Below are 16294 nucleotides of genomic sequence, written 5' to 3' on the forward strand. Positions count from 1 at the left end.
CTTTCAAAAGCATTATCACTCAATCCACATTGCAGCCCTTTACACTTTTAAACTCACTCAAAAATAATAAATCAAGGTGAACAATAGTCAAAGGAAAACAGACTGGTTTCAACTGGTTCCAAAAAATTGAATGGGAAGCAAAATAGCTTCCTTCAGAGACATATAAGCAGTTACAGCCATTGATATATCATAACTGGGATGAATCTTTAGAAGAAGAAACATCCTTGGCTAAAAGAAAAAGTAATGCATCCAAATTCTTAAACAAAATATTCGAAATTTATTATGTATTAAGGATTTTACAGTACAAATGAATGAATGATACTGAAAAACAGGCAAAAACAATCAGGCAAAAAAATAACCAATTAGATAGATGTGACTAAAACTGCTCTAAGTCAACTGAGGTTCACAGCTAACAAGAATTGATCAGATATCTGAATACTTTTTGACCTGAACTTCTACCAGGTAGACTATGAGCCCAATATTTATACTATAACAAATGTGCATTCAGGGACTGTCTGAACGTTGGAACTCTTTAAATTATGATATATTCCATTTTTTTTTTAATTTTTGCAGCAGTGAGTCATATTCAAAATTAACTGTGATAACAGAATGTAATTACATTTATTAGTTGAGTACTTATAATGAATATTTTTATAGCATTTTACAATATCATACAGTTTAAAACAGAATCCAATTAGGTTTTCACAGACGCCAGATTTCTACTCAAGTAAAAGTTGCATGGATTGATTAGTTAGTTGTTGGTGGTGTAGGGGCTATGAGTAATTTAAATTCATATTTCTTAAACATAAAACTTTTGAGATACGCCCGGAGTTCCTCAAGGCTCTGGATGTTGTAGGACTGTCTTGGCTGACACGCCTCTGCAACATCGCATGGACATCAGGGACAGTGCCTCTGGATTGGCAGACCGGGGTGGTGGTCCCCCTCTTTAAGAAGGAGGATCGGAGGGTGTGTTCCAACTACAGAGGGATCACACTCCTCAGCCTCCCTGGAAAAGTCTATTCAGGGGTCCTGGAGAGGAGGGTCCGTCGGATAGTCGAGCCTCGGATTCAGGAGGAACAGTGTGGTTTTCGTCCTGGTCGCGGAACAGTGGACCAGCTCTATACCCTTAGCAGGGTCCTGGAGGGTGCATGGGAGTTTGCCCAACCAGTCTACATGTGTTTTGTGGACTTAGAAAAGGCATTCGACCGTGTCCCTCGGGGAATCCTGTGGGGGGTACTCCGAGAGTATGGGGTACCGGCCCCCCTGATAAGGGCTGTTCAGTCCCTGTACGATCAGTGCCAGAGCTTGGTCCGCATTGCCGGCAGTAAGTCGAACCCGTTTCCAGTGAGAGTTGGACTCCGCCAGGGCTGCCCTTTGTCACCGATTCTGTTCATAACTTTTATGGACAGAATTTCTAGGCGCAGCCAGGGTGTTGAGGGGGTCCGGTTTGGTGGGCTCAGGATTGGGTCACTGCTTTTTGCAGATGATGTTGTCCTGTTTGCTTCATCAGGCCGTGATCTTCAGCTCTCTCTGGATCGGTTCGCAGCCAAGTGTGAAGCGGCTGGGATGAGAATCAGCACCTCCAAATCCGAGACCATGGTCCTCAACCGGAAAAGGGTGGAGTGCCCTCTCAGGGTTGGTAGCGAGATCCTGCCCCAAGTGGAGGAGTTCAAGTATCTCGGGGTCTTGTTCACGAGTGAGGGAAGAATGGAGCGTGAGATCGACAGGCAGATCGGTGCGGCATCCGCAGTAATGCGGGCGTTGCATCGGTCTGTCGTGGTGAAAAAGGAGCTGAGCCGCAAGGCGAAGCTCTCAATTTACCAGTCGATCTATGTTCCTACCCTCACCTATGGTCATGAGCTATGGGTAGTGACCGAAAGAACGAGATCGCGAATACAAGCGGCTGAAATGAGTTTCCTCCGCAGGGTGTCTGGGCTTTCCCTTAAAGATAGGGTGAGAAGCTCAGTCATCCGGGACGGGCTCAGAGTAGAGCCGCTGCTCCTCCGCATCGAGAGGAGTCAGATGAGGTGGCTCGGGCATCTGATCAGGATGCCTCCTGGACGCCTCCCTGGTGAGGTGTTCCGGGCATGTCCAACCGGGAGGAGGCCCCGGGGAAGACCCAGGACACGCTGGAGGGACTATGTCTCTCGACTGGCCTGGGAACGCCTATGGGATTCTCCCGGAAGAGCTAGAAGAAGTGGCCGGGGAGAGGGAAGTCTGGGCATCTCTGCTCAAGCTGCTGCCCCCGCGACCCGACCTCGGATAAGCGGGAGACAATGGATGGATGGATGAAAACTTTTGAAAAGAAGTCCCTAATGGAATGTTCAGACCTGTAGTTTGTTAAAATTCGCCTGCATGTGAGCAGCTAACATATAGCAAGTTTACAGCTATGCAGGCTGCTCTATTTTTGAGATCTATTTTGCCATCAGGAAAGGCTGCAGGATAAGTAAAAGAGGAGAATACACAAGTTGAAAATCTTCCTCAAAGTGAATTTAAAACAGTAAATTACTCAACAGTTGAGATGACACAATGTTCCTTTACTTTAAACCAGTGTTTCCCAAACTCGGTCCTGGTGAACCCCTGTGGCTGAAGGTTTTTGTTCCAACCAGCTTCTGTTTTTAATTGAACTCCTGGGCTAATTAAGTGAACTGATATTCCCAAGTTCTGTGTTTCGGGAACAATATAGAAATTAGAAAACTAAGTTTGCTAAAAAAAAAAAATTAAAACAAAAAAAATTAAAATGTACCAAGAAGTTATATAGGAATAATGTATTTTTTTTTCTTTTTAACAGTATTTTCATCTTAATTTTCATTCTACTTTTCTAGGTCTTCTAATTGTTTAATTAATCCATTACTCATTAGTGGGTCGGTTACTAAAGTACTTGCAGCCTTTGATTATTTAGTGTTGTTTGCCTGGGTGTCTGCTCTGCTCATTTTAAATTGTCATTATTAAGATACAACAAAGGGGGAAAAACTGCACAGAGAAAGGGCAAAGTATAATGAAATCAACAAAAGAGAGTTAAGCATTTAAATCTATAGCAAAAGCAGAAATATTTCTAAATGTCTTATAAATGTAAAAATCATGCTGCTATGCTTTTCTGAATGTCAAATAAAAAAAAAAAAAAAATACCAGCTAACTAAATGAGATCAGTGCTATCAGGTATTATCACTGATTAGGAATCCAGTTGGAACAAAAACCTGCAGCCACAGGGGTTCACCAAGACCGAGTTTGGGAAACACTGCTTTAAACCAACAATTTTAAATTTTAAATGTAAGCCACTAAAACTTAAATATTTGGTATAGTGCACTCTATTTGAGATATTTTCAACTTTCTCCATAAATTTCCTTTAAGAATAACTGTACCAAATTTCAACAAAATCAGTCCAGTGGGAGACATGTTACTTAATGTGGACAACCGTAAAACATTAATCAGTGCTTTTTCATTTTATGTAAACATGCCTATAAAAGAAAAGTCTTTTATGGAAGAATTGCACACGGTTTGTATTTTCTAGATGTACATGTCAACAGAAACATGCCTGAAAGAGTATTTTTTAATTAAAGGTATTCCTTAATTTTCTGAAATAATTTATGTATATTTACATGTTTGACTTACTTTATAATATTATATTGCTCATTTGCAAAAGGACATGAAGGTCAAGGTTAATTTGCTTAGTGAACAGTGCAAATGAGGTAAGTTTTTGAAATAGCTGACTCATAGCCTGTATACCCTGCCAGTGGAACAAATAATACACCTGACAGCTACACCAATGTGAATCTACGCTTCATATTCATAATTCCCATCCAAATGCCCAGATGAAGGGGGCGAAGTTCTTCTATTACATGAACTATAATGTACATAATCCAGAATACAGGAGGTACAGCAACTAGGTAGAAAATGCTTCTGTGGCAAACAGACTTCTTAATACTCAAAAGCAGTACTCTATAGGCACAGCATCTCTAACCTCTACTGACAACCATGTGAACCCTCTTTTCAGTGGGGCAAAAAAGTACTTAGTCGGCCACCAATTGTGCAAGTTCTCCCACTTAAAAAGATGAGAGAGGCCTGTAATTTTCATCATAGGTATACCTCAACTATGAGAGGCAAAATGAGAAAAAAAAATCCAGAAAATCACAGTCTGATTTTAAAGAATTTATTTGCAAATTATGGTGGAAAATAAGTATTTGGTCACCTACAAACAAGCAAGATTTCTGGCTCTCACAGACCTGTAACTTCTTCTGTAAGAGGCTCCTCTGTCCTACAGTCGTTACCTGTATTAATGGCACTTGTTTGAACTCGTTATCAATATAAAAGACTCCTGTCCACAACCTCAAACAGTCACACTCCAAACTCCACTATGGCCAAGACCAAAGAGCTGTCAAAGGACACCAGAAACAAAATTGTAGACCTGCACCAGGCTGGGAAGACTGAATCTGCAATAGGTAAGCAGCTTGGTGTGAAGAAATCAACTGTAGGAGCAATTATTAGAAAATGGAAGACATACAAGACCACTGATAATCTCCCTTGATCTGGGGCTCCACGCAAGATCTCACCCCATGGGGTCAAAATGATCACAAGATCAAAAATCCCAGAACCACACGGGGGGACCTAGTGAATGACCTGCAGAGAGCTGGGACCAAAGTAACAAAGGCTACCATCAGTAACACACTACGCCGCCAGGGACTCAAATCCTGCAGTGCCAGACGTGTCCCCCTGCTTAAGCCAGTACATGTGCAGGCTCGTCTGAAGTTTGCTAGAGAGCATTTGGATGATCCAGAAGAGGATTGGGAGAATGTCATATGGTCAGATGAAACCAAAATAGAACTTTTTGGTAAAAACTCTACTCGTCGTGTTTGGAGGAGAAAGAATGCTGAGTTGCATCCAAAGAACACCATACCTACTGTAAAGCATGGGGGTGGAAACATCATGCTTTGGGGCTGTTTTTCTGCAAAGGGACCAGGACGACTGATCCGTGTAAAGGAAAGAATGAATGGGGCCATGTATTGTCAGATTTTGAGTGAAAACCTCCTTCCATCAGCAAGGGCATTGAAGATGAAACGTGGCTGGGTCTTTCAGCATGACAATGATCCCAAACACACCACCCGGGTAACGAAGGAGTGGCTTCGTAAGAAGCATTTCAAGGTCCTGGAGTGGCCTAGCCAGTCTCCAGATCTCAACCCCATAGAAAATCTTTGGAGGGAGTTGAAAGTCCGTGTTGCCCAGCGACAGCCCCAAAACATCACTGCTCTAGAGGAGATCTGCATGGAGGAATGGGCCAAAATACCAGCAGCAGTGTGTGAAAACCTTGTGAAGACTTACAGAAAATGTTTGACCTCTGTCATTGCCAACAAAGGGTATATAACAAAGTATTGAGATGAACTTTTGTTATTGACCAAATACTTTTTTTCATAATTTGCAAATAAATTCTTCCAAAATCAGACAATGTGATTTTCTGGATTTTTTTTTTCTCATTTTGTCTCTCATAGTTGAGGTATACCTATGATGAAAATTACAGGCCTCTCTCATCTTTTTAAGTGGGAGAACTTACACAATTGGTGGCTGACTAAATACTTTTTTGCCCCACTGTATGTCTACAGTCTACCCTGTTTTATAGATACATTCCAAAGGATAGTGCAGCATGTCATAAAGCATACAATATTTCAAGTTTAAACCACAAATAGAGGACTATGATATCAGTTTATTCCAATAATCTCAACAGTCCCCAGGCTTAAGCCAATATAGCACCTTAAGAACGAGGTGGAAAAGAAGGTTCCCTGTATGAATGTGTGGCTAAGAAATATAGTATTTAAGGACTATGTGATGCTTTTAAATCAACATTGTCCATAATCATCAAGGAATGTTTTCAGCACATTGTTGAATCCATGCCTCTAAGAAATTAGGCTGTGGTGAAGACCAAAGGGGTCCTATCTGGAAAAAGATAGGTAAACTTAATAAACAGGCCATTACACAGTTACAGTATGTTTTAGTAAAAATATTTTGGGTAGTGGCCTTAAATGTAATCAGCAGAGTATGCACTAGATCTTATAAAGTCCTGATGTCATGAGGAAAGGGTTACCATCATGTCCAAATAAAAAGCAGGTTAGTGAAACAGGCCCCAGAATTATACTACAATAGGAATAATAACTGAATGGCAGCAAGGGATCAAGGGATAACTGCTTGACAATTTTTCTCCAATCTTCTATATGGCAATGTGGGGTTTCACTATATTGTCTCTGGGCATCTGCCTGCTATTGTGGTATATAGGCATTTGCAGTTCAGAAGAGCTTTAGCCATACAATCCCAGTAGCCCCAAAAGCAGCTTTTGGGGTTACGCCAGAGCATACTCGCTTACACACTCACTTAACATCAGTCCAATTTATATTTGTCAATTAAATAAATAAACATAATAATCTTTGGGATGTAGGAGGAAAACCTGTGCAGGTATTTTTTTTTTAGAATCAAACAAATGTCCAAAGGAAAGAAATGTAAGTCCTAATTAAACAAGAATATTTTATAAACACTTGACACAGAGAAACTAAAGTGAAATGAACGTGGATGTTCCCTGAATAAATGATCTTCCAAGATTATGAGCTTGGCAACTACCTTAATAATAATAATAATAATAATAATATCATCAACATAAGTTGTGTTTGGTGAAAACCTTGCTGTCTAGCACCACTGTCAAGAATGGTGATGGGAGAGGCGCAGTTTAGGACTGTGTTCATAGACTTGGATGACTCTCCATATAAACTTAGAATCCTAACAAAATATTCTGGTGGAGTGCTTCAGGCCTTCTGTCTACGAGTTTAAGATGAACTGTCGGGGTATTTTTTTATAAAGTACCACACAAGAGTAACAAGAACATATGTCAGTTTTCATTCTTCACACTTTCTATTATCAAACAAATTGCACAATAAAACCAGAGTCAGAATCAATAATAAACTGTATTATCAAACTCATCAAAATTGTTAAAGATTAAACTGCTAAAGCAGGGTTGTAAAATGTTAAAGTACAGTATCTTTTGCTCACAAAATTACTTTTTGAAGTTCATTTGCTCAAAGTATTTCTTATATGCCTATCTGAATAACACTAAAGGATGCCAGCTTTCTTACTGGAATTTCAATTTGGCAAATGGAACCACTGAAATAAAAACTATGGTTTCACATTCTATAAGAAGCATGACCACCTATTGTTAAATTATTGACCCAAAAATAAACAAAATTAAAAAAGGCATGAAACTACACCTGGCTTCTGCCTTTGACTGTTTTGTAAACCTGCATTCCCTCGAGTGTAAGTTTTCCTTTTTTATTTTACGAACACCACTTTACAACATCAAGCAAGAGTAACACATAAACAATGTTTATTGCAAATTAAAACTATGCAAAGTTTAAAATTTTCTTAATTATGGTACATGTGATTATCAGTTTTAGTCAATGTTTTCCCTCATTTCACAGTAAATACTGAGGTGCACTGTTAACTGCAGCAGCCACCTGACGCTTCATTATTTAAGAATTTGTCTAAGCTTCAGTTCTTTGCTTATACATTGAGTACCTTTGCTAGTCTCCTTGATTTTGGTTTCCCTTTTTGAGTTGGTCTTTCAGCTACCTGTGTCAGAATGTTCTCTGTTCGGCTTTGAGATTTTCTTACTGCTGAATTTATTAGTTTTATTTTGGTTCTGCATTCTTCTTTTGAGTTTGTCTCCTTCCTACTTCTTGCTAGTGAAAAATTATATAATGCAAAACGTACAGACATGGCAACTTTAAGTATATCTTGGTTTCCAGGCTTGTCTTTTCATTAAATTTCTGAATAATGCCTTTTGAATTTCATATGTGAATTTGGATACCAAAATTTCCAATTTTTACAATCTGTTCGAATCCCTGTCTAATTGCTATAATTGTCTGCAACCAAGTCTTATAGTCTAAGTAATTTTGTTTGAGCATGATGTGTATTCTTTCATTTATTAGATGCATTAACGTAATTGTGAGTTTGGTTTTTATTACTATGTCCTTTTTTAATTGGCCAATAAAAATAATTTTTTTTTTGGTGGTCCAGTATTCTAAAGGAATTTTGTTTATGGTTTTGGACTTCCTCTTTGCTTAAAATCATAAAGCAACCTTGCCTTCATATATAGTTCAGTCTATATAAATGAAATTGTTCAATATTTTCAGAAATGCTTCAGAATCTAAAAACTGTATAGCAAACATATAATACAAGCTACCCCATATTAATAAACCAAAACATGTTTTTTCTTAAAAAAAATAACTATAAATAAAAAATAAAATTATAATAAAGATACTTTTTACAATATTTATCACAGGAGAGGACTTGGAACATCTTAGTTAATTACAGTTGTTTAGTAATGAAACAAGGAGAGCTTCCTCATTAACATTAATCCTAAAATGTTTAGCAGTGAACAGATAGTACTGATTGTAGGTGTCTGTAGTGTAAAGAATTTTCAGATAATGTATATTATATAACCATAAGCTATGTTATGATCTCCAGCTGTGGGGCCACTAATCCACTACTTTACTTTTCAGCCCTACCTGCACAGTTCTTATGCAGTAAAACACCCTCAAATGATCTTTTAAGCAGACTTTATAATCCATGGCCCAAGAAGTCACTAGTTCAGACACTAGCAGACAGCACCACAAACAAACACAATTACACAAAATAGCAGCTTCCATATGAAAAGAAAGCAATGTAGTGGGAAGACATTAACAATAAATAAATAAATAAAATACTCCAAATCAAAAAACAAATATCGAGAATAGCTTTCTAGCACCAAACATGGATGCAAATAGTTAAGTCCTGACAAAAAAGGTGACTGATTATGACACCCACCTTTTTACAGTTTATTTAAACATTATAAGATATCTACGTTTGGAAGCTAATGACTGCTTTGCCTTTTATACTTATTTAATGTAAATTATATTGGTTTTAAAGTATTGATAAATTAGAATACAAAACGATGCAATTCAGTAAACTCAAAAGAAGCAATCAGTTAGCAATGCAAAAAGGAAAAAAAGTGTGGCAAGAGGGCTGACAGTAATTAAGAATGACCAATGCTTCCTCAGACTATAATGCAACAGGATGACACCGAGGAGTAGTTTTAATTTTCTCTAATTTGCTAAAGTATCACAAAATATTTTCCAATTGCACTAAAGCATCAGGTTTATGATTTCTCCTAATGATTTTTCAACTGGACAGAATAAGACAAAAAGTTAACAGCCCTGTAAAAGCTATTATGTTAAAGAGGTTCATTGTGCAGTAATGCTTCATTCAGTACAACCCCAGCTAGTAAAGGATGGGATTTATAGTGAACCCCACAATGCTTGACAATTTATTAAAAATGCTGTCCAGAAAAGGAAAAAGCATGACAATAACTTTTGGGCAGAGGAAATGACTAATGGCAGGTAGGACCTCATCTCTGGGATATTTTCAACAGGTTAACAATGGATAGATAAATGCTTTGAACTTGGCAAACATAAAACTCATATTCTGCCAACAGAAATTCAATGTTTTGCCTTTTTATTTGTAGTTTAACCTTGCAATCTGCCTTGTCAATTAGCCCTTGAAGAATAATTTAAAACAGTTACGTGCTATTATGGTTACTTTGCATTTATATACCGTTATGGTTTATGTGTCACTCTGGATAAAAGTAGTGGCTAAACAAAAAAAGGCTTTTTATTTTTTAAAGTATTATTTATATAAATTAAGACATTAAGTGGTGAAATATTACAATGCCACATCTGTGGTAAAAAGCAAGGAAAACATCATTAGTTTAATCAACAAAAAACATTTTTGGGGAAGCAAAGCTGATCAGAGAATAATAAGGCTATAATTACTGGAATTAAAAGATGTAATCTTTTGAAGTCACACACTTTTAAAACTAGAAGTCTCACACTTAGATGATTCAACAGGCAACAGTAATAGAAACACAGGTATGTGATTTTCACAAAAAAAATCATGGACAGGAAGAAAAAAAACAAAAGGCCTAGGAGTAAAAACAGACTCTGGCTCCCACAGCCTACTTGGAGCTGTCAGCACCCCATCTTTTCTGCCCACTGGAACTGACAGTATGGGTCAAACCCTTAAGAACATGATGCCAAGAGACTGGGGAGTGACCATAAAGAAGAGACAGACGAGTGGTGTGAAAACACATGGTCTTCATTTTTGCTTTTTTTCAGGCTCCAAAATCGGGAATTAAAAAAAAGGGTCTACCAAATTTATTTTTATTGTTTTTGGCTTGTCAAATAAAAGATGTGAAGCAGGATTTCAAATGGGACTGACGCCTCTGTGCCACTCATTAAAAAAGAAGGAATAAAGTTTTTGAAGGACTGAGGTTTTAGCAAAAAAACAAGAACTCTTACCCTTCACCAAGTTTCTCTAGGACATCAAAAACTTCCTCTGGCTGCTTTGTTAAACTGTCTTCACTCAGTTTTTTCAACTTGCTGGAAAAAATTAAATAAAACAGAAAACGAATTAGTATTTCAAAGCAAATATATTAATATGTCAAAACAGCACAAAATAATCAAAACTTGTGGTAAAACAAATTATACACAGAAAGAAAGATAAACAAATTTCGGACCACAATACATTTCTTTTTCTTCACTGAACCAATGCAAGTAGACATACTGTACAGCTACTAAACAGAAATGATTAAAAAAAAAAAAAAACACACACATTTCATGCAGCAGAGTTTATACTGAACACTTTATTAATTGAACCGTGTCGAAACTATATCTAAACAAAAATGTGCTGCTTTTGGAAAATATGGCACATTTTTGGCCTTTAATTGCAAACCCTTTGTATATATATATATTTATGTCAAAAACATGCAGCTTGTGATTTGTATTCATTCTCTCAAGGGCAAAGATACACTTTATTTTTTTTATTTTTATTTTTTTTAAACTTTACAGCACTTGCCTTACACAACTCCACTTGTTATTAGTGAGAAATTATTCTCTTTCTTTATGAAAATATAAAAGTGGCATTAAAATTCGTCTGCGGATATCCAGGATAATGACTCTGAATCCAACATGAGACATTAGAAAACTTTCAAATCTATAGACATACTGTATGTGTATAATGTATTTACTGAAAAAAATTACTTTTTATCTCAACCAATATTCAAATCCCAAGTGCAGAGTACAAATGTTTCAAAATTTCTGCTAGTGTACCATTTTTGACTTTCTGACATTCATACAATGAGTCAATGCAGGGCACTGGAAACTAGCAGAATTGTGCTTAAAATTTCAATAGTTTAAACACTAGGTGGGCATTTGCTCCACTACTAAGATGGTGAAGAGGCACACTGTACTTGACCCTAATATACAGTGTCTGCCCACAAATCAACTTCCTCTTAATGCCTCTAGTCTAGACAAGTTCTTACTAACCTGACTGATGTACATGAAACCACTAGTAACAGGATTCCATGCTAAGTTTCACTGAAAAACTGAAAATATAGTTCATTTTTTTAACAGCCTAAATATGGTGTAATTAAGATACTATACAATAATTATGTCAGCTTAACAATGAAACTGGGACAAAAAAAATGTTTAAAACCTTTACAAACCAAACTAAATTCTTTATAGTATCTTTTATCTGTATGGGCAGCACGGTGGCGCAGTGGTAGCGCTGTTGCCTCACAGTAAGGAGACCTGGGTTCGCTTCCCGGGTCCTCCCTGCGTGGAGTTTGCATGTTCTCCATGTGTCTGCGTGGGTTTCCTCCCAAAGTCCAAAGACATGCAGGTTAGGTGCATTGGAGATCCTAAATTGTCCCTAGTGTGTGCCTGGAGTGTGGGTGTGTGTGCGTTCATCCTGCGGTGGGCTGGCACCCTGCCCGGGATTTGTTCCTGCCTTGCACCCTGTGCTGGCTGGGATTGGCTCCAGCAGACCCCCCATGACCCTGTGTTAGGATATAGCGGGTTGGAAAATAAATGGATGGATGGATCGATGTTTTATCTGTTGTATTACAGCATTTCGATCAAAAGTGTTACCACTTAAAATCTCAGAATTCCGGCTCTCTGTACACCAACTCCTAGGAAGTGTTCTTTATTCATTTATCAGTACACAGGGGGTTGTTCATTTTTCTAATTGGCAAGTTTGAGGTTGCAATGCCACAGAACCGTTTTGAATGTGAAACTCCTCCAAATTCTCAACTAGCATTCCAGAATGAACTACAAACAATGGGCTAGTGCACGTCATTTCTGCCTGTTCACCTTCTGTTTTACCCTTTTTTTCCCCTAAAATATTGAGGAGCATTTCTCTTACTTGTTCCTTTATTGGGTTTCTAAAATATCAATCCTTGTATCTTTTATTTAAAAAGAAAAAAAAGTTAACCATAACTTGTAAAATGCATTGGTGTTTAATGAATTTTATTAACATTGCAGTACATTGAAAAAATAATCAGAAAGAAGCGAACAAATACATCAAATGAACACTGTTTTTACGTATACTGTATGTAATGAGAGTTGTAGAAGGTTAGCGTATTGTACTGTGTGATGTAATCTTAAATGTCTTATCATAATTGTAGCACCAAACATCTTCACTTTAGCTCCATCACAGCTGACTTTTTTCCTGGCAAATGTTGCAGTTAGTATATCTTTCATCTTCACACACTTTAACATATTTCCACTCAGTAGAAATACTGTTAGCAGCCGCACGTTCTTTGGGCATTTTTAACCCTCCTCGTTCATCTCCCAGCTGGATTCACTCCTATCACAAGTCAGGAATGTTACTGTAAAGCTCAAAAAGACTTAAAATTCTTGTTACAGTATGTACACAGCCGGCTCACACACTGTTGCATGGCAGCCAGTAATTATATTATTTTTTTAACTTGCTTTACCCAATTAACAGAAAGCTATGAAGTGTGGTACACATGTGCACAGCTTACATATTTATTAATCATAAAATTAACTAGCAATTATTAAGTTATATGCGGATCTGCTGAGTACTAAAACTAAGCAAAGAATGCCCAGTTCCAATCTACTGCCAAAAAAAAAAAACTGGTGCATCGCTAAAATTGTTGCTAAGGTGAAAAATTGGCTGCCAATTGCCTGGCTAAAAAATGCAATATTATGCCTTAGCAAATTTATTTATTTATTTTTTATTTATTTTTTAAGGAAAACAAAAAAGTCTTCAGAAAATTCAGCTTATTGCTATCAATCAAGTTTATGAGCCTACAGCACTGCACAATAATTATAAATACTAAAAACACACGGACAGTCCCGGTAGTTTCAGAGTACCAGCAGGTTGCTGCCCTGCATAGGCTCAGCTCTTAGCAGATGCAGGTGCTGTCATTCTTCCACTTCCCATCAAGTAACTGGCATCTGAAATTCACTTCACACTCAGCAGATGTCTCAGCTCTTCTTTTTCTTTCTGCCATGTTACCTTCTCAATCAGTTTTCCCAATGCAGTTACCAAAAGCAGCAGTACAAGGAAACCAGAATCAGAAAAGGAAATCTATGTAAAGTATAATAGTCTCACAGATGGGAACTTGTAGTTCAAGCAATTTAAGAGAACAATGCTAGCCATTGTGCCATGATGTTGGTCAAGTAATCCAAACATTAAAATACAACAATCTACTGAGGTCTGTCACGCAAGAACCAACCATTACTATTACAATGCAGTTTGGTATCACATTCAAGTGTACAATTTTTAAGTTTAATTTATTACACTCTATAGAGCTGATGTCCTCTTCATAATTTCCAGAAACAAAGAAAAATGCATCTGAAGTACAACTATATGTTCATGCCGGGTGGACACATCATTACATTTTTACATCATAACTGATTTAAATTAAAAGTGAACAGGAAGTTTCATTGTACCAGGTTAGGTAAAATGAGTGTTCTGTTTAGGACAAGTTCCTGCTTTTATTATATTGCATTGCTGCATGGCTACCTGGTTTGCTTCCAACTACCAGCAACCTTCCTAAACTGTGTCAACAGGGAATATTAATGGATGGGTGGGTGGATGAATGGAAAGACTACACTAGACAAAAAAGGCATAGAATTTAATTGTTTAGAAAGACAAGACTAATTTCCAGCATCTGTTGAGCATTCTCTACATGTTTTTCTTGAAAACTATATGTTATATGATTTAAAAATTAAAGACATATTTAGAATTACAATTTTATTATCATACACCATATGAATTCTAGTAAAATCAAGATTGCTGTCCTTTGATTAACTGCCAGGATAGTTTGTTGCATCACATTTAGACAGACGCCCGAGACACTACGGTACCCTCAAAGTCAGCAATCTGACATTGATGACAAGGCTTTTGAAAACAAATTAATTAAAACCAGTGCATATAAACCAAATATTCAGGCACATCGTAGCTCAAAGCCTGCCCCCGTTTCTAAATGTCAGTCTAGTTTGACAAAAGCTCTTTTGTGTTACAGTAATTTGCTGCCCTAAATTACACGCATTTCCAATGTTCAATAGTGCATACTTATGGTTTGCCTAATTACAAGATGAATGAAAACAACAGCAATCAGAAAATAGTTGTAAAAAATAAACAGCGTATCTGACTCTCTTTAAAACCCTTACTCAGTTTCTACAAGGTAATGCTGGACTAATTAAATGCTGCCACACAACAGTAGAACACAAATATCACATACTATAAACGAACTCTGCTTGCCAGGTCATAATCCTTCCCCCTCATCCACACAACCAGCACTTTTTGAACTGTCTACCAAGTCCTTCAATTAAATAAGCTTTCATGTTTTACAACTCCTGTATGAGAGCAGCTATTTTCAGCTCTCTTTGGGGATTATTTTGAAAATTACCATTTTAAAAAGTTTTTATGTAAAACTATACAGTAAACAGCATATGCTGTTTCCAGCTGCTGAATTTCATCTTTAAAAAAATAAAATAATATTTACTTAAAGGCATTCTGTGTAAATTTAGCTGTACACTCAAAATATTTAAAATCTTGACAATGAACAGATTTATCCACACTTAAACAAAAGACCTAGTCATACCATTCCATAAAAAATACATTATAATGCAAAAAGCAGACATATATGGACTGTTTATGCTTTATTGCAAGATATTTATTTCAAATAATTAAAATAATGCAAGTGGTAATAACAATAGGGCGAAGACAGCAACAGGCTATTGTACTTTTAGAATTCCTAACTAGAGGCACGGTTTCATCAAGTCCATGTCTTACGAACAACGGCTACAACATGGGCTGCTTGAGAAACCACAGGCAAGAGCTGCTTGCACATCATTTCCTAATGGCAGGTTCAAATCATGAAACTAACTGTCTAGATGATGTACAACAGTAATAAGCTGATTTCTCCTCCAATAAATATCTACTACCTAAACTCTTAATTAGTGTTTTCAATTTAGTGTAGCATTACTGTTGAGGTACATTAACAAGTATGTCATCCAGAGACTCCTTGACATCTTTTGAATCACTTTTAGCTGAAACTATAAAAAAAAGGGAAAAAACTAGTAATAAAATGCCTGTTACAAAAGCTACATATTTTTCAGTATTTTCAACCAACACCAATGAAAAGAACTGTTATGATCTTGTTTTATAACTTTTTCACTGCCTAAAAATGTTTCTTAATCTTAATTTACACTGCTCAAAAAATTAAAAGGAACACTATTTAATCAGAGTATAGCATCAAGTCATTGAAACTTCTGGGCTATTGATCTGGTCAGTTAAGTAGCAGAGGGGGTTGTTAATTAGTTTCAGCTGCTTTGATGTTAATGAAATTAACAACATGTGCACTAGAGGGGCAACAATGAGAGGACCCCCAAAACAGGAATGGTTTAACTGGTGGAGGGAGGCCACTGACATTTTTCCCTCCTCATCTTTTCTGACTGTTTTGTCACTAGTTTCGCATTTGGCTACAGTCAGTGTCCCTACTGGTAGCATGAGGTGATACCTGGATCCTACAGGGGTTGCACAGGTAGTCCAACTTCTCCAGAATGGCACATCAATATGTACCATTGCCAGAAGGTTTGCTGTGTCTTCCAGAACAGTCTCAGGGGCATGGAGGAGATTCCAGGAGACAGGCAGTTACTTTAGGAGAGCTGGACAGGGCCCCTCGTAGAAGGTCCTTAACCCATCAGTAGGATCTTCTCCTTTGGGCAAGGAGGAACAGGATGAGCACTGCCAGAATCCTACAAAATGACCTCCAGCAGGCCACTGGTGTGAATGTCTCTGACCAAACAATCAGAAACTAGGGAATCCATTCCCGGACAGGTTTATCCATTCTCGGGAATCCCGCATTTAATTCCCGAGAATCCTGGGGATGACACAGTGCATGGGCATCTCA

At 37.4% G+C, this 16294-nt stretch overlaps 1 protein-coding gene across 3 annotated transcripts in view; it reads right to left on the reverse strand.

Moving 5' to 3' along the window:
• stk3 (serine/threonine kinase 3 (STE20 homolog, yeast)) overlaps positions 1 to 16294 on the reverse strand; it is a 425407-nt gene that overhangs the window by 362583 nt on the left and 46530 nt on the right. For all 3 annotated transcript variants that reach the window (XR_007936613.1, XM_051935856.1, XM_051935855.1), the window contains exon 2: positions 10368 to 10448. Coding sequence is in view for 2 of the 3 variants with exons in the window: in XM_051935856.1 (XP_051791816.1) it covers positions 10368 to 10448 (81 nt within the window). In the remaining variant the exon portion in view is untranslated. The remainder of the gene's footprint in view (positions 1 to 10367; positions 10449 to 16294) is intronic.

The sequence above is a fragment of the Erpetoichthys calabaricus genome, chromosome 13, assembly GCF_900747795.2.
Source record: "Erpetoichthys calabaricus chromosome 13, fErpCal1.3, whole genome shotgun sequence".
Classification (NCBI taxonomy): domain Eukaryota; kingdom Metazoa; phylum Chordata; class Cladistia; order Polypteriformes; family Polypteridae; genus Erpetoichthys; species Erpetoichthys calabaricus.